The sequence below is a fragment of the Varroa jacobsoni genome, unplaced genomic scaffold (assembly GCF_002532875.2).
Source record: "Varroa jacobsoni isolate VJ856 unplaced genomic scaffold, vjacob_1.0 scaffold_123, whole genome shotgun sequence".
In the NCBI taxonomy this organism is placed as follows: Eukaryota; Metazoa; Arthropoda; class Arachnida; order Mesostigmata; family Varroidae; genus Varroa; species Varroa jacobsoni.
This window is the reverse complement of record NW_019213025.1, coordinates 872225-891730: the sequence shown is the minus strand read 5'-3', so window position 1 is coordinate 891730 and position 19506 is coordinate 872225. Positions and strand designations below refer to the sequence as shown.

The 19506-nt window shown below is 44.3% G+C and overlaps 1 protein-coding gene across 3 annotated transcripts in view; it reads right to left on the bottom strand.

Annotated features, from left to right (window-relative positions):
* LOC111267268 (poly(rC)-binding protein 3) overlaps positions 1-19506 on the bottom strand; it is a 60741-nt gene that overhangs the window by 5665 nt on the left and 35570 nt on the right. For all 3 annotated transcript variants that reach the window (XM_022845469.2, XM_086971271.1, XM_086971270.1), the window contains exons 3-6: positions 12508-12811; positions 5912-6192; positions 4958-5051; positions 1612-2056 (exon numbers count right to left, since the gene is read on the bottom strand). In XM_022845469.2, the coding sequence (XP_022701204.1) occupies positions 1612-2056; positions 4958-5051; positions 5912-6192; positions 12508-12811 (1124 nt within the window). The remainder of the gene's footprint in view (positions 1-1611; positions 2057-4957; positions 5052-5911; positions 6193-12507; positions 12812-19506) is intronic.

The window sequence follows — 19506 nt, the reverse complement described above, 5'->3', positions numbered from 1 at the left end:
GGGGGGGGGGGGGGGGGGGGGGGGGGGGGGGGGGGGGGGTAAGAGGGCGTATAGTAGTAAGCGCATCGCAATTGTGCCCACAAATCATGCGCTATAATGATGTATAGACGTTTATCGACCGAAATGTACAAGCATATTAATGAATATAGTAAGAGACACTGTAGAGATAGAAAACGAGTTGTGAAAGTCAGAAGTGCCGACAGCGTTCAAACCCCACTGAACCAAAACTATGGCCAAAAAATGGCTCATGTCGAAGAGCTGAATTCTATAGATGTGGTGTCTACTAGAACAATGTAATTACAGCTCCTTTTATTTGTAGAAACATCCGTGATATAAAGATTAATCATATAGAAAAATATTAAAGCTTGCTCATGAGAGCTTGGTAGATAACATGTTGCTGTATAATCACTTGCTTCTCCTTCGCATGGTGCTATACCTTTATCTGGCGTCACCGGACTAAAACTGAATCCGTATAAATTTAACCCTTAATCTTATTTTTGGGTGGACGATCGTGTGTAGACGGTTATTTCGGCGCTTGAAGATTAGAGATTATAGTAACCACTACTGGCCAAACTTGGGAATCTCAACGGGTCAGACTTAAGAGATTGTAGCCAATGTTCAACGAACATCCTAACTAGCGCCATTGGAGATCATTTATCCTAGGACCAGCCAGGCTACATGAGTAAGTAAACTATTCCAACACAGCTACTGATTCGAGAACCTCGAAAGCGGGAAGTTTCTAAGGATTCCAGACAACTCAATTTTCAGTAGCGGAAGTCTATACTGGTATGAATGTGATGTTTTTTCTGGGCGTCTTTGATGATAGGCAATGGCGCTACTGTGTAACCTTATAGGCCTGAATTGAGGAGCTAACATGTAGGCTCAAGAACATCACGTTCAGATTACGCCGAAAAAAGGCAACAGTAAACTTTCATTAATAGTAGAGACCTTGTATGTATTGCAGCTCGAGATTATCCTTAAAGAGCCCTCCTGAGAACTGGAATTTTGGCAGGTCAACCTCCCAGCCTCGAAAGCCAAGTTAAAGTCAGTGTTCAGGTTGGCAGTGGCTAGTTAGAAAAGACTTAGAGGAAAAAACTTCCAAATGGACCTAATAAATGATAATTCGACAAAAATCCGACCGCACAAAGTATCGCTATTTATAAATAAATAACATCACGATCCATCGCCTAAAGCGCAAAGAGTGTTACGTAGTAGTACCAACAAACAAACACTCGTTCATAGGTATTGCTCTACTGCCAGCGCCGCACAATGCGCATTTCGTCTCCACAACAACACAAAAGATACTATTTTGATAGCAGGTTTGTCGGTATACCCCGTAGACCCCGAAAAGTTGTTCTATTACATTATAACTGCAGCGCATGTGAACTCACTTGTACATACTCAGTGAACCACGACCGTAAATCGGAGCTGAATTGAAGATATATCGATTTCTTAGTAGTTGATACATTTTTCTCTAACATAATATTCACAGGCGTATTTAACACTAGCTAGGAATGACTATCGAAAACTGGCCAATGACTATCAGTCAATAGTCGTCGGTGATCATTTCTAAGAGATCACGTATAGTATGCGCTATGGTACGGTACTTGCCTGGTGTTGATGAGGTACTGGGCCAGGTTGATGGCCTCGGGGGTGCCTGAGATGGACACACAGCGCTCCTTGCTGCCCTCCTCCGTGTTGGAGATCTTGATCGTCGCCCCGGACAGCTGGCGGATCTCGTTGATCTTCGCGCCGCCTTTACCGATTACACAGCCAATTAAATCATTGGGAATTTGCATCTCCTGCGTCGACGAAACAGCGACGGGCACGCCGCCGACGCCAGGTGCGCCCACGCCGACGCCTCCGACACCGACGCCGCCTACTCCGACCCCGCCCACGCCACCGACGCCGCCAACGCCAACGACGGCGCTGAGTTGTGAGCCGGCCACCCCCACCCCGGCTACAGCGCCGCCCATGCCGCCGCCCACACCGCCACAACCGACGCCACCACGGCCCGCAGCCGACTGGCTTTGAGCCAAAGCGGCGAGGGCTGCCGCTATAGGTAGTAAAAAGCGTTACCAACGTCGCGTCGTGTAGCGGCAGAAGTCGAAGTAGTGACAGACACGAGGAAGACGGGAGATGTAAGATAATCGGCAGGTAATGATCGAACGATGATAGCAGATGACGGCAGAAATTTGGCATTATTGACAGGTGTTATTATTGAAGAGGAATTGCAGGAAAACAGGTACACGACAGAGGTCGACAGAAATGCGGATGCACGAGCATATTCACATAAACGTCGAAATTGTTGGTTTACGTGTGTGGACGCCCACACGTGTACACGTACGAGCGTGAAAGAGACAAGGATATAGAAGATAAAAGCAACGCAAACGAGAACACAATTAGGCAAGATTTGTTAGTTTGTCTTTTGTTCTACGCTGATACAATTCATATGATTCACTGCCTATTAAATAATCGTGCTATATAGTTAAAATGCGATAATTATAATGAGCAGCTGCATCTTCCAAGATAATCGTTACGTGTTTTGGTTTCATGACTGAAAGCAAACTTTACCTCGCACTCGCTGGGTATACGTAATAAAAAAAAAATAGGGAGCTATTTAGAGCTGATTCCTATGAAAAACTTACAGGCATAAACATGCATATAATCGAAATAGCCATAATGTAGTGTTGACATGAAACAAAGGCATTTGCATGTTAACAGCAGAAAGAAAAAACATAGAAAAACAGTGATTTTAATACATTACCCATAACTGAAATGTGGCCGAAACGGAAAAGCAAACAAAAAAGACTCGTGTAAGTGTATCGAAAGTAAATCGAAAGCTCCTTATAACTATCAATATCTACTATGTTAACTCATCTATATGGCCGCGTATTTGCAAGCTCATTTTTAGTGTCTCCTCTTCAGCACAAGTTCAAAGAAGTAGGCAAAAAATTAAGTTACCGTTTTCTATAGTTTTTTGACAAAATATGCTCAGGCTACACCAGTAGTGGATTCTATTATAAATAAGAGGTCTATTTCAAGCCACTTATTTTACTGATTGGCAACTTGTTAAAAAACGGATCAGCATTACGCCGTCCGCGGCTCTGGCAATGGAAATACCGTACGCAATGCCATCCGGTGGCAGTATAACGATCATAACATAGGTTCATTGCAACAAGAAGTACTACAACCTTTGCTGCTACTGCTGCTGCTGCTGCTGCTGCTGCTGCTGCTGCTGCTGCTGCTGCTGTTATTCTGTTGGAAATGACGCAAACGACTGCGAGCTAAGGCGCATGAAGAGGCGAACGGTAGATGGCGGGCCAATATATAGAAAGCGTGAAACGGAGATGGGTCGCTAGCTTCGTGCTAAGCACAAATGATTTGTTCAACAAACACTACGGTATAAATGGCCAAACAGCTCCAAGAAAGGACAAGCCGCGAAACGAAACAATGAACGCAGCATACAAACACACGCACAAAGGACAAGCGAAAACATTCGTGACTAACTTTTGGGCTACCGAACTATCTTCACAGCCGGCAGCAGCAGCAGCAGTAGCAACAACGACAACAAACGCTACGTAAGATTAATGATACGTAAACAACAAAGCAAAATGACCGCTGCGTATAATATGCCGCTTAAGGGGAAAAGTGAACGTAAAACAGTTAACTGGTTTGCTAAACAGGCTGAGGCTGACGCTGACGTTACAAAGGGCGGAAGCGTGACTGACATTGGGAACGCGACAAAATGCTTCATCAAACAAACGCGTGTCAAAGATCTGGAGCCGATAGGCTTTCAGCGTCTCACCTACTCTTGCAAAATCCCAGACAGCAGCCAAAGGAGGGGGGAGTACGCCGGACCATAAAGCATGGCAACGAAATGATGGCTAAGTACATGGACGAAGTAGCTGATTGAGGCAACACTCGACGGCTATACGTGCCTACGTGCATGTATATGCGTAGCACGTAGAAATCAAGAGACATTTCGAAGACTATTGAAGGCAGCGATGCGAACACTATTGCCGGGTCCAAATGCATAATTTCAATCAAATTATTTCATTTTGAGTCATCAGGGACTGCCGATACCATAGAGAATATATAATATGTAGCCGATCTATTACGAAGCAGTGTTTAAAGGTACGAATAGGTGAAACGTACGTGTAATGGGTAGTAGCTACCTATACTTCAGCACATGGCTGATGGAAGCATGTGTTTAGGCGTCCCTATAGGTATCCTAAGTGGCTCGGAACGTGGCGGAACCAAAGGAGCATATGTATAAATAAAGCTGTGGGATCAAAGAATAATCGTGAACTACTAAGTGAAAATGGTTTCTAGGGTTCAGTTTCAGCCGTTAGTAGGACTCGCTTTGATGACCGCCTATATAAATGCAACATGGCAAGTAATCACCAACTTAATTGCAGCAGACAGTAAGTTTGTATGAACTAATCTTTTGTTTTGGAGAACCTTGCGATTAGTTGAAAATATGAACGAGACTATAGATTACGGGTTGCTGTATAATAGTGAAACGGTAATATAGTCAATTGCATGTATCTAAATTGTATCTAGAACTTGACTTCGGCGCGTATAGAAGTGGTTCGGTAGTCGCATAAATCATCTTCTCTACGAAACCTCTCTATGGTGCATCGATTAATTTTGTTATTACGAGATCGTTTACTGAACGTTCTGCATTTCTCAGAAGTTTTCTTAGAAATCTATTACAAATATTGATAATCGTGTTGCAATCTGGAGAATATCGTAGCGACTAACAGGGAACCAGGCACAGTTGAGCCAGATTCGAAGATTAATTGAATTTGAACGTGTTGGCGGCCATATTTGTTCGCATCAGCAGCAGCAGCAGCAACAGAAGTAGCAGCAGCAGCAGCAGCAGCAGCAGCAGCAGCAGCGGCAGTAGCAGGAACCTGAATGAGTTGTATTGATAAAATGTACTTCTGCTTACCCTGGGGAGATAGGGCGGCTGCATTAGCGGTGGCTGAAGTTGGCGGGTTCAGCAGAGGAGCATGCTGTAGAGCCAGCTGGTGGAGCTTTGTTAGCTGAAACGAACGAAGGATTATTAAAATAAGTTTTTCTTAACTTTTATAAACGATCAGTCATAGAAGTTTGTTTAAAAAAACAACACCGGGAATCCGAATGACGAAACGAAACAACTTTTGCAAATATAGATCTATATTCTTCTGAGACATCGTTGCTTTCCGTTCGTGTGTACGTCTCGACAGTGTGTAGAACTAGCGCAGAAAAATCGGGACGAAGATGGAAAAACGTAAACGTATGTTTGTGGTAGAACGTTTATATATAGAAGGCCGCAGCTATCGTAGATGCACATATGAACAAAATAACTCTAATAAAAATAGATGCATATAAAACGCTGCCTGCTAAAGACGTCTGCCTGCACAATATACGTCTTCTTCTTTGAATTGCGCAGTAAGGTTTACTCAGAGAGCAAAGCCGAATGTCGGCATCGACCATAATTAATAATTCAACAGCTATATATTCACAGAAAAATAGCGGTCTTTTTCCGCTTTTGTATCGAATTTCGGTATATCTCTCCATGTGTACTGCGTACTTTGCATCAGGCTGCATTTCTCAGTTGATACCACACCCAAATCGGCTGATCTCCGCCGAATCAGACTTCGAACACGTCCGCAGAAGATTTTTTCATCGTGTTAACCTCAGATCCATTGCATCTGGACAGATGTTTTTTCAGATCTTCAGGGCTATTTGACAGGAAATTGGTGAAATGCATTGGCTGACTTTGCTCTCACAAAAAAACATGGCATCATTTCTACAGTTGGCAGCTCCTGCAGACGCAAGCTGAAGGCGCCAATTTCTAGAGACCAATCTCTCTTTCTCCAATTACTATCTAGTTTTCTGTCCTATTATGATTACTACTCACATCAGGATGTGGAATGGCGTACTGTCCCTGGACAGTGTAGGCCTGACCTCCAGCAAAAATGACCGGCGGCATGGCGGGCTTAGGTCGGTATGGGATGGTGGCGCCCTTCGGCGGACTTTCGAGCATGACGCAACAGATCTGGTAGATACACTTTGTGACTGCATCTGCGCAGCCCGCCACAGTGACGGTGCGCTCTGTTGAATTGGGCAACATCTCCGAGGCTACTTGCACCGAAGCGCCCGTCAGCTCACGGATCTCGCGGATTTTTGAACCGGCCTTGCCTGCAAAACGTCGCAAGGGTAACGAAAACAAGAAGTAAGAAACAACACACCATATAGAAATGTCACAATGTTTTTTAGATATGTTTCTCGCATTATTACGTCATAACCTTGGAAGAACTTCTAACCAAAGGAATTAGTATGTAATTCCTTTGGCTGAAAGTTCGTGAATTTTTATATTTCAGATACCTCCAATGTGCCCATACGAAACCCCAATATATATGGTTACCATAGAAAAATACATCGTGATCTGTTACCAAATTTGTAATCAAAAGCGGTGAATGTGCAGTTCGACACAAAAGAAGTATAAGAAGTTCGTATTGTGATTAATCTTTTTTATTCCGTTCAATGGAAAAATGACTAGACGATACAAAATAAACAATTTTTTCATGTATTTTCTCGCCAACATGCATTTCTTTGTTTACCAATAACTAAAAACCGTTGTACTTTACAAGTGTAAATTTCGATACATCGTAAAATATCTTAATATGTATGTAGTTTCTTTTGACACACGCTTTGCTTCGAAAACAGACGATCTCTCTTTTGCTATAATATTACATTACTCCCCTTGGCGTTTTCCGACTTTTAGCAGGTCACAACAGTTGACACACACACAGACACAGACACAGACACGACGATGCTGTTGGTCATTCGTTTGTTACTGAACACGACCAAGACTACCGTGTCCGCTCGAGCCCCCTTCAAATTTCACTCACTGCTGCTCTCTTTCTGGACCAACATCGTTCGACAGTCTTTCGTACTCTGACCTTACGACCGAGTTTCAAGTGGCCATAGTCCATCGACATCCTTTTACAGACTACTAGGCCGCCTAGCTATTCCCATGACTTAGGCTCTTCAAAACAGGGCTTCGGGCGCCTCTTTCATATCACTGATTGCAATTTCACCTCACTCTTTGCCCTAAGCCAAGTTCATGTCACATCGATCTTTCTCTGTACATGCTGACCGTTATCCCCGGTTAGGCCCCCCGGAGTTAGGTCTGAACGTCTTAGGGAGCCGTCGAATCTATCTTTACCCCACGTCCATGTCACCTCAGTCTTAGCACAACATCCGACATAAAACGGCTTTTGCAGTCATCCATGGTAAGCGACAAGTCTTCCTTTATTGTTCGACTTATACTGATTCGTTCTTCGTCCCCTTCATACCAAACCCTAACAAAGCTCGCACTGCTGCCATTGTTTTCTTTTCCAGGGTTCCTTCATGTTGCCGCCCGTCGTCAAATTTACACACGGATTCAAATCCGGACGCAGACAGTGATCGAAAACAGAAAACGCTGTAATTTAATTTCCCGAAGTCGAGTAGAAAGCTACTCATATACGACATACGAGCATTTGTGCAACGCATTTGATTTGAAACATTGTCGGAACACTTTTTATACGATATTTGAGCGCTAATAATCTAAACAAATATATCAATTCTTGAAATCATCACCTGAGATGAAATTCTGAAGTCATCTACTATAATTTTATGAGTGTGGCATCGCTGCGTTCTCGCCTGATAAGTAACACTATTGACCTTTTTTTATGTGTTGCATACCCTCTTTGTGAATATAAAGGTATTATTTAATTCAGCAGTGCACACCAAACGAACACCCGATACGGCCCGCACCAGTTCACAGGGAGGACGCAATGACTTCGTATACATTTAATACGGATGAACAAAATGCCCGCCAATGCTTGTTTACATCCTAAAGCAATGAAACAACTAGCCCGTAATTGAAAGTAGAGTATTCTCTAGGCTCACTTTTCATGTAAACATGTTCATGTTTGTGTTATCCCTATAATCACATTCGACAAGGAGCAAAACCAGTATCTATTATTCAGAAAAATGGTCCTTTGTCTTTAATCAGTTCAATTCAGCCATTATCAATCGATACGGTTTCAAGGCACAACTCCATTCTGCTCAGGATGTATTAAAAATGGCGGATCTCTCTGTATGTTGCCACACGAGTATAACGAGAAGTACAAACGCTCCTCATAGACATACGGCTCTCGGCGCAACTAGCTCAAAATGAACGAAGCTCAACAATAACCACTTATTCAAATCATCCTTATCAAGCTTAGATATAGGCTGGGGGCGAGTGCTATATGATTCAGTTGAATAACAAAACGATTGCGGAGAAGACCGGTATATCGACGGGCGAGGTGATCTGCGGGCAACGCCCGAACGACGGTGAAATACTGATGGGACAGGCCGCTTGCAGGTCGAAAAGGCCCCAAGAGATTAGTGCTTGCCAAGTAACAACGGTCGAGCTGTCGACCCAACGGGGTGATACCGTGCCGATACAGCCACCAGAAATAGCACAAGGAGAGTTGCCAAACGTATGCTTAACAGTAATCTATTAAACTAACTTTACGTCATAATAGAATACTGCGTTAAGAGCATAGCTCAGGCAAGATTAATCATTCATCATACCAAGAATCTGGGAAAGAATATTAGGCAAAGCCACTCAATTTTAGAAAGCTAGCTTTACAAATTTCAACGTCCGTATTCATGAGCGTAAAATACGTACCACATATATCTAATTTAGAATTCTTTATATATCTATATATATATATAGTATTCTCAGATACGTAGGATAGATTCCAATAAGTGTTCATCTATTTTTGACGAATGTTTTGTTTTTGAAAATCTTTTCCTCATGATTAACACATACCACAGACGTGAATCTCCTGTCCTGAATAAATAGCAACCATTACAAATATCAACATTGGTTTTGAATACCGAAATTAAAAATACCCACAACAGGACTCACGTACTCGTGAAGTCTAGACTCGGGCTAACCCCGTTCATGATCCAAAATTTAGTCTAACACTGATGCTGCCTTCTGTCATCTGTCTTCGCTCAACAACTGCGTCAGTTGTTGATCTCGCCATAGATAGGGGCTCTAGCAAAACAACTGCCGACCACGATAACATCCTAATTATGATGGCTGCACCGCGACACGACCGTATTTTGGACTAGTGATGATCTCAAGTGGTGAAATCGTAGTATGGAACGAAAAAAATTACATATTTATTAAAGTAGCCGTTACATCATCTCAGGCGTATACGCCTAAGCTAACACTGCCACTCACATTTCCCGTATACCCGCCCAGACGTGCGCACACACCGACAGATGAAGAGAACAGCACAGTCTCCAAGAGCGTGGCATGTACCCATAGACCCATCGTTCATTTTAATTGTATTTCACTGTACCCCCGTCACTCCTAAACAAGTGCCTCAAGCTGCCCTTTGCTCCAGTCCGGACAGTACCAACAGTGACGATAAGGGTGGCGACCCGGGTAATTGCCCCCGGCGATTGCTGCCGATCCCGCCAAAGTTCATCATCGGGAATCCGCCCACCTGTATGCTCGTCTGTTTGACTCTTCGCTGGCCCATGTCGCACTTCTCCAGAGAGCGTATAGCGTACACAAACCCACTCCTTAAGTCAGTCCCGATGAAGGCCCTTCCAGCAGCATACAAATAAACAGAGATAGAAGAAGAGAGAGCGGTCGCTCATGGGATAATAGGACGAAAATGACAGAAGTGGGTTGTTGTGATAAACATTCATGCTGAGCTAGCCAGCACCAGGGCCAGTCAGTCCACATGTTCGTTTTCATAACACTGCGTAAAACACTGCCAATGGGCCAAATAGGTGCAAAGCAGAAATGGGGCATATGCGTCCAAAAACTGCATCCAGCCGGCGAATGAATGAAACACGGGTCTCTCGGGGCACACTACAGGGACCAAGACTCCAGGCAACACTAGAGGTTCGGTCCAAGCTGTCTGTACCCTTCAAATCTACGTATTCATAGTCAGCTAGGGAGACATACACATACGTTCTCATCACAAAGGTAGAAATGACATTAGCACGAATCACGCTATCGATGAAGCGTACAAGCGTAGCAGCCGTTGGCCAGTGGCACAGAGAGTAAGGTAGTCCTGAATACAGAGATTGTTCTATCGTTATGTTTTTTTTTTTTGATTCAATCTTGTCCCTTTTTAAGCAGTCTTTGGCGGCTATTGGCGTGACCGCCTCTTGCCTGCATTTCTCCCTGATTGCAATCAATGTTAATCCCCGTTATTTAAATTTATTTAAACAGTCATCACACTTTGAAGTTCAGATACGGTCTTAATATACATATGTGTGTGTCCAGTATCAAAACAAAACTTGTTTTGTTAGTTTTTTGTTGAGTTAGCTGAATTTTGCCTTTTTTCGATCCCTATCTTATAGAGCACGTACGATAACCTAGTGACAAACAAGGACCGCATCATGCTACAAAGCACCACTTACATCCTTGGCAAAAGGAGACAACGTTACTCGGCTTTACCACCAGGGAAGACTTGTGAGCTTAGAGAATACTGACTGCTCTCTATCGTGGACACAGACTTCGCTTAATTCAAATGCGGCACGATAACCTGTAGTGAGCTACCATTCTTAGTAGTAGGACCAAGACGGAACAACAAAAAGCGATTAACGTCATCAGTTTGTCCTATATATGGACACGGCTACAATTTGGCAATAGTTGACGGCAGTACTGACTACAAGATCGGGTCTGTGTGAAGTGCAAACAAGGTCAGCTCAAGAACACAATTCGGCGATGAAACACGTTTGTAAAAGGGATCACCCCGCAGCACAAACGGCACTTAATTTCAGTAGGTCATGTTAATGTATTCATATAACGTATTTGACTTGATAAATAGTTGTAGGTAAAACCGAAAACAAGAGCGGACTTCACGGACAAATGTATACGAATATAAACATGTTAATTTTCGTTGACAATACGACAGCACATCATAGGGCAGAGATAGTAAGCGCAAGAGCTTCATCGTACGACCCAGATATGAGACGCTTATCATCGTGCCGATAAAATGTCACCGAAGGGAGGCTGTTGTCTAACGGCTAGTTAAAGAAACCACTAGACTAAACGTACATATAACTTGTTAACGACTCAATAATCACCTCGTTTATATGTCAATAACTGACGACTGATTAGCGAAAAAAGCCCGAGTTCCGCGTATCAGTTAGACCTAGGAAAGCAACTGGGCCAAAATTGCGCACGTTCTTGAGTGGCCCAATCGAAGATTTTTGCTATTTTTACCTCGGCATAGCGCACTGCGTCGGCCTGAAAGTCTTGCTATTTTTAATCTTCTATGTAATTTCGCTTACATCTCGGTACTATAAGCGTTTACACACAAACATCGTTTCGCGTATTCAAGTAGCGTTTCGGAGTTGCTCTCTATTGGAGTGTTATTTTCATAGATTTTGGGAAAATTCGTTGTAGTGTATGTGTCTCATCGCCACGCAGAATTGATATATGCTATAAATAAACACGATATACAGTTATGAGGACCACTGTGTTGAATTTAATCGTTCCGAAATATAGATAATAAGGATGCATTGACTAACACCATCCTATGCACACGCACACCATGCGTCATCGAACTTGCATGCCTTATCTTTAACGCACTCCTCTTTGAGAATTTTAATCACATTGCATAGTAATAAAAGATCATAGATTACGATCGTCACAACAAAACGATCACAGACGAGCAAGAACTTCACACTAGATTATCCTAAGGCTGTCGCAGGATCTCAATGAGGCAGGCGCTACGAATTACCGTAAGAGAATGCTGCAAATGGACTAATTTCTGCATAACTGTATAGTACCTTTTCTTAGTTACCAAGTCAACATTATTCATTAAGGCCTTCTGGCCCGCCTGCAATCCATTCTACTTCGCTATCAACATCCCAACACATGTAGTCTATATATATATAACATATATTTTGTAGTCAGTACTGACCACAGAACCTTGCAGCAATCTCCCAAAGAGGACCGTTGCATCCAACAAAACCGTTACCCTTTCGCCACAGATGCGTACCGCGAACAACATGTAATTTCCGTCAGCGTCAAGATTGAACAGTGTAGATAGAATCAGAGCGCTTTCATATGTTCAACAACTCGCAGCATAAAGCGTATTAACAACTGCCTATGTTAATCCCAAGATCTCCGAACTTCTATTAGATCGACTCTAATACGCAGAAGACAAAGTCCCGTCTTCCTACGCGCGGCTGAACGACAAGCGTCACTTGTCTGCCACCACTGTCACTTACAAAAACGTTCGTCAGAGCTTGTTAAAAACCGTTATTTGCAAGCCAACTATTCCTGTGAATACGTCGTTATATCTAACGGCCACCCTCCTGCCCTTTGGACTCTTTCCACTGGCTCAGATTTGTCCTTCCCTGGACAAGCTTTTCAATTTAAGCTATGACTATATATAATAATGAATGCAGTACGTTACGAATGCGAGCACTTACCGATAAGTGAACCGCATTGCGACGCTGGTACCACCAGTCGAAGCGTGACGGGTGCTGCTGTCTGACCAGGCCCGAGAGGCTTCCCATGCATGCCTTGCACGCCGTGCACCCCGTTAAGGGCTTGATCGGTGGGTGACCCGTTATTCAGCTGGGACATCTCCTCGAATTTGGCGCAGATTAGCGAGAATGCCTTGAGGATGCTCTCAGTCGGGCCGGTGATGGTCACGATGCGCTCAGGACACGTTCCATCTGAGATATTGATTTTTGCACCAGACTCTTCGCGGAACTTCTTAATGTTGTCGCCCTAAAATTATTTGATACACACAGAGCAACAAGCCACGATGAATTATCGTCTCAAACACCAAGTCAGATAACAACGAAACGCTAAAAAAAAAACGTTTATCATGCATAAAATTAGGTAGGCATGTAGATTTTCAAAGATTTGTTGCCTCTGGACAAAGCAACAAATCGCTGCTTGAAAGGATTTTTGCTATAAATGCATGCAAATTATTCCACTCAACTAAACAATAGTACATTCGAGTTGCAACCACAATTTACTCCCGGAATTAGCTATATCATGCTGTTGTCACAGTTTCGTCAGACCCACATATCGCTATAATGAATACAATAGATATGAAAATTTTGTAACCCTTTATTATAAACCTTCGCCACCACTTTCTGTCATCTCACCCAATACGACAAAGGCGATACATTACAGTTTCAATGGGCATTCTCTTGCGTACATCTTGATAGCATTGAAATCTCCCCTTCCTCTCTTAAATGTTCACCCTATCTACACCAGCAAAGTGAACCATATGGACAACGTCGTTGATCTCAGCAGGTCTCCCCCGATGTTTTTTGTTTTCGCCGCTCACTTCAAATTTACATCTCTCTATTTTCGCTCACCGCATTTTCGCTTTGCGTAGCCACTTCGCCCTTGTTCGATGTCTTCGCCTTATCAGGACTTCTCACTTCCTCGTCAAATGCTCCGTTCGTCCTATTGCTATCGTTTTTTTCATTCGATACGCTATTGTTACCCCGCTCTTCTCTGCCCACGGCATTTTTCTCCCTTCATATCTATTCATTGGTCGTCACCTTTTGCAGTAACGGCATGCTAAGTTTCCGCAGGCGCGCTCGGTCTTCACCTTGACGCATGGTAGGGTGCCAGCTGGCAGGTTTGGTCTGGGGCTAGACTGTACTTCAGCTGGTGATAGCTATTGCACACAAACGGTAGCAAGTGGTGTACTGCGTTCTGGAGGCGACGAATGGTAAAATTTGACGACGTGCTGAAATATAGAGAACCGCCATAGAAAATAACTTGCCCTTACATATATTGAGCAAGCAAGTTTGCTGCCCTCGCAGACCGGTTCGCTCTCTTGATTCCGCGTTGTGGCCACTTTTCAAAATGAATAATTGCGGGAACGCAGGTGAGGGGCCGAGACCAAAAGTAGGGCACAGAGATACAGCTAGATCTCACAGAAACACCACATAAGATGACGATGACAACGACGAACGACCGTTCCTTTGTGCATTATTTGTTAATTCGATGTGCAGCTGCGTGGTATGGTGGTGCTATGCCAGGACAGGAGGCTGAACGTATCGATTAAATACTCCAATAGCTAACGACAACTCGTCCCATTGACGACGACGGAATGCGCTTTTCGCCGCAACTCGGAGCAACCATCGGTTTTCGGTCGTTCAACATCGCCATCGTCACTTACTAGTGCACACGTCGATTCGGAGACGACACAGCCTTTTCGTCAGTTGCCCCTCCAGCATGCCAGGACGATGAGCTAGCAAGCCACGAATGCGACACAAACCGCCATCGGCTGACAAAGCAGTCGTCACCCTTTCATCACCCAACATTTAAATCTGTTCCGAAATCTAAATACGTCCCTGCTTAGCCATCCAACCTTTGCAGGTGTCTGCAGCCGGCGTTCTTACTTGCGCTGTCGCCTGTGACGATCCTCGACCAACACAACAGCAGCGACATCAACGATTACGACGGCGTTGGTGTTGATGATGGAGACGACAGCGAAGCCGAGAAGGGTGTTACCGTGATGATTTTTTCGACGAAATTCGCGCCAAAAGAGGGCTGCGCTGTCAACGGTATTGAACGATTTAACTAGAGGCGTACAACAGGCAGCATGGCGGCCAATAAAGTTAACGATGTGAGCTGGTTCGATGTATATGGTAAAACCGAAAGTTTCTCGCTACAAATTCATATCACGAAACATTCATTATTTGTCAGATGGGCGCGGCACACGAATACGATAGGAAAGAAGACACATGCGAATAAGCGACCGACAGCCAATACGATTAGCAGCAGAGTCAGTCTTCAACCAGACCGTAACAGAAAGGAAGATCCAATATGCGCCATATGCATATCGAAGGAAAGAAAAAAAAATATGGACGCCAAGTAGATGCACATTATTGAGAATTAAGTATTATTATTATTATTATATTCGGATCCGACAGGACCGCCGGCTGTAGTTTGTTTATCATCTGGCCGCCATCATCACGAATATAGTAGATAGCTTTTACGTGTTGTAAACCTGCATGAACGATGTTAACATGGTAAAAGGTAACATAACATATGCATTGCGTGCATCGTATGCTCAGCCGTTAGTCAATATGGCCGTTAACCCATGATCGTTGCTTATATCCAGAGTTTGAGCGGCCAGATGTGCGGTCAGACGGGCGACTCGGCCACCAAATTCCACTACCGGCCGCACTCCGTACGGCATCAGCAGTCGCTGAAAATGTGCAGCAGCAGCAGCAGCTACCTTTCTTCCTTCTTCCCATCGTTCTTCCTTTTAGCAACCGCAGAAACGAACTGCTGCTGCTGCTGCTGGCATAAAGCGAACTGTCGTCACACATGTACACTCACATCTATATGCTTTTCTGCGTTTTCCCCATTTGTCTTGTCACTCCCGCAGCCGCAAGCCCCCTTCTTTGCCCTTGGCTCGGATTCTCCATCAGTACAGCCGATACGGCTAGGGTGTTTATCTTTTTTCTTGCTATTTTTCTACACTTCGCCTGTTAAAAGTCCTTCAATCAACTAACAAAAAAGACATGAAACAACGGACAACACTCTCACCTGGCACCGACCGCTAACCGCGCCATTTCCAACATCGTTACCAGCCGTAACACCTGCTACAGTCCCTATGCAGCCCATGTTAAACACTTAATGGCAACACCTATTTACTGCCTACAACGGCAACAGGAACCAACAACATCCACCGTCGTGTCGTTGTGCAGTGGCCACAAGAGCGGCGGCAACGAGGACACACGCTGTTACACTTTGCACCGTTTTGACATCCTCTATTTTTCAGCTTTGCTGACCCAGCTACACGCTGTAGTGGTCGACGCGGTTAGTTCCACGAAAGCAAGAACTATGGTGAGAGTACAACAACGACGATGACAAGAACAATCCGTTTCTGTTGCTACACTGTCCGGTAGATGATGGGCGACTTGTTCCTTAGGGGTTTTTCGCACTTTCTCTCACAGCCATTTAGATATAGGGAGCAAATGAGTTGCTGTTTTGGTTGGGGCCACCGTAAAGCAACCATCACCGTCGCCGTTACCTACAAGTTGTCTCAGGCTCCGACTGAATGGGTCGTCCCACTTTTTTCGAGACGGCAGCTAACAGTAGAGGTGATGGTGGACGGAGTCAATGACACTGTGGTGCTCGGGGCAACGCTTGTAGCTTCGGTGCTCAAGGATGTATCGATACAGAGCACACGAGCAAATACGATGTATGTATCAGAGGAAGTCAGAGACGGAAGCACAGAAACATGTCGAGAAATCACATCGCCATACCATGCCTCCTTAGTGAGACTCAGGCGGTGTACGAAAGAAAGCAAAATGTCTCCCCCCACTACCCGCCATCTGCTCCGCTACTTACGCACGTTCCACAGTGACACGCACTAGGCAGTTCTGCCGTTTCCATTTTGCTATTTCGTTGTTTTCTGCCACCCCTCGAGTTGCAATAAACTAACAGGCAACAGGGTGTGCTATCTGCTCACATCGGGGCTGCGAGCGGTCCTCATCGACTGAGAACATTGTAACTGTAATGGCGGTAGATGTCGAGGAAGTACTCGACAAAAAGCCCACCCGAAGTCAGCAGCCTCAGCACATTTAGCAGAAGACGATCATATTGAGAGCTTTTACCTACCATTCAGGGTGTCCACTCAAAACTAAAGCAAACCCACAGAGAAGAGAAGGAAGGCCGATATGAATCAGTACTCTAATCCCACTGTGTTATGGTTACTTTTTTTGGGCGCTGTAGAATCGACGAACCCAGTATCTATGCTAGCTGCGTCTAACAGCGTCACCTTTACCACTTGTCAATTGGGTCCGAAAAACCAATAGTTTGTCGTTCGCCCCATCCCCTCTGTAAAGACTGGGTAGATCCTATCGTCAGGCAACCTGTACCCCTAATGTGTTTGTTAGTGTCAAAAGCAAATGAAACATTCAGTAATATCGAACTGCCTTTAGACATTAAGTATTGTAACGTTCCTGTACGACAATGACCTCAGCCAAACCCAAACAAATGGGCGAACTAACTACACTCGCGCCCATCGATTAATTGTTGTTGTTATTGCTGCTGCCGGTCCTAATCGTCATCGCTGTTAGTAACGGAATTAGTGGGTACTTGGTAGGCCCTTAAACTAATATATATATATTAATAACAGATACATGGCACCCCTCAAGGGCTAATGAGGTACATTCGCGTACGAGGCAGTCGATTAGAATTACCTGGTCACTTCGCCCACGCAAAGTCGACAGCTTGCTGCCCTACCTGAGATATGATGTAGTTAGAGTTTTCGATTTACCGTAATGCTTATTTTGTAATTAGAAGATCTTCTAGAGAAGGGACGTAATTAGAAATTTTCTGAATCTTCTATATTAGATGTGACAGAATATGTTTTTTAACTAGTTCAGCGGTGTGTTAACTTGATGCAGTCGTCAAGTTACAAATTATCGATTGAAAAAGATCCTGTTGATTAAGTCGGCTACACATAACGAACATTGTCCAGTGCCTCCCTGTAACAGCTAGATCCGCAGGTTGACTCGACTAGAGAGTAGTAATACTATTGATTATATGGTAGATTACATTGCTGCTTCGGCCAAGTGTCTCTCTTCTATCACAAGCCCAGCTTTGAGAAAGCTATAACGGCAACCATAAGATTCGAGTGCCATTGAACGATGACTGATTAACGATCGCTACAACAGCACCGCAAAAAAACTGGCTATTTCGGCGGCCAGTGATCTCTAGCAAAAACAGAATGAAAAAATGGCTGAATATGTGGGCTAAGACGACCATAGGGTGAAATGACTCTGTCCACATAGTCACCACCAATAGATAATTATTCGAATGTATATTAACATACGTACGTTTCATTTGGAAAATTCGGAAAGAGTTTTTGTCCCTATGCAGTGCGTTAACGGCAATCAATGCATATTTGTGTCGGTAATAACCTCCAACGCAGCACAAGTACTTTTGGCTTTTGCATAATATCCTTCATATTTATAAATGTCAGATAAGGCTGAATTTTTCCCAGGTCTACTCAAACTGACCTGTCGCCAATGTCGCTTATTACTAGAAGCTGAGTGGTGCTTAGAAATACGTAAGCGTATCGAAGTTTTATGCGACGCCCCTACTTCGCAATGTTCACGCAGTGGCACACTATAGTAAGCGGTTTTCGAAAGCCTAGTATTATGAGAGGTTCCGTGTCGTCTTTATCAGCGTTGCATTAGAAATACACTGCTTCCTAAGATACAATATTTGATTTAAATTCGAATGTCATGGCGCACTCAAATTAAGCCCAAATCCTCAAATGAAAGGCGAAATGTAAGTTACGGTATGAGACTATAAGCGAAGTACTACCCCAAATAACGGTCGCAATCAAAGCAGTACCTGCATGCTTTTGTGACGTTCCCTCATTCGCTCGCTCGTTCACTCATTTCACTTCACCTCACGGCACCTACGGCAAACAGAAGGGAAGCAGTACAAAACCGGATATACTTTTGGATAAGCAGCGCCAATTTTCCGCTCGTTTTTCTCAATTTTTCACCCCTTCACCAAATCTCGCTCCACCACCGTCACTACGACCCCCAAATATTTCGTTAGTTCACAGGACCGTCGATCGGTGGGGGTCGTAATCACCATCAGGTTTTGCGGTATTTCGTCATGGCAACGGTTGTCTAGACAACGTTGTAGCGTCCCTCATTAACCGCTAGCCCATGCTTCCTCCTTTATCGTGCCCTCGAGCTTCTCCACAATTTAGCAAATCCCTTTTGTTTTGAACGCGATTCCACCGAACCTAATCTAGTTCCCTGACTTCGTACTCTCTCTGCATCTCTTTGGTCAGGTTCCTTGTTTCTCTCATCCAGTTGCCCTTTCCCCCCAGCTTTCCTCTTTTCCATTTGCCGCCTTCAGTTAGCACCCTTGTCTGTCTTTTCTCTTCAGCAGAATTCACGTCCGCCGCTGCCGTCCCTAACTGAATCACATTTTGCAATTTCTTTTTACTATAAATGGACGACGATGTTGGGAAAAGCGGTTAAAGTCCTACTCGATGGCCGCTCATCCTGCAATGACTCGGCCGCTTAGCGGAAGGCTCATGCAGCTTAGGCCACAAGCCATGCAGAAACGACTAGATATGAGTACGTCGCAAAGGTAACACGAACGTTAAGGGGGAATCAGGTAAAAGTAATGGCGGTAACCTGGAGGAAAATGAGTAAAACTGGGTAGAAACCAGGCAGATTAAAATGGAACCTTCGCTTACTTTGTCTAGGTCGAATCAAAGATAGGACACAGAGCGCCGTTTATTTCATGCCAGCCCGTCCCAGACTATTAATGGCAGGTAATAAGGATGACAGGTGGCCTGGAACAGGCAGCGGCAGCCAGAAATAGCAGAAAAAAAGCAGCCAAGCAGCCACAAACAGGGGACCTGCGTTTGGTAGGGCAGCTTTGTAAAGCATTACCTTCCTTCG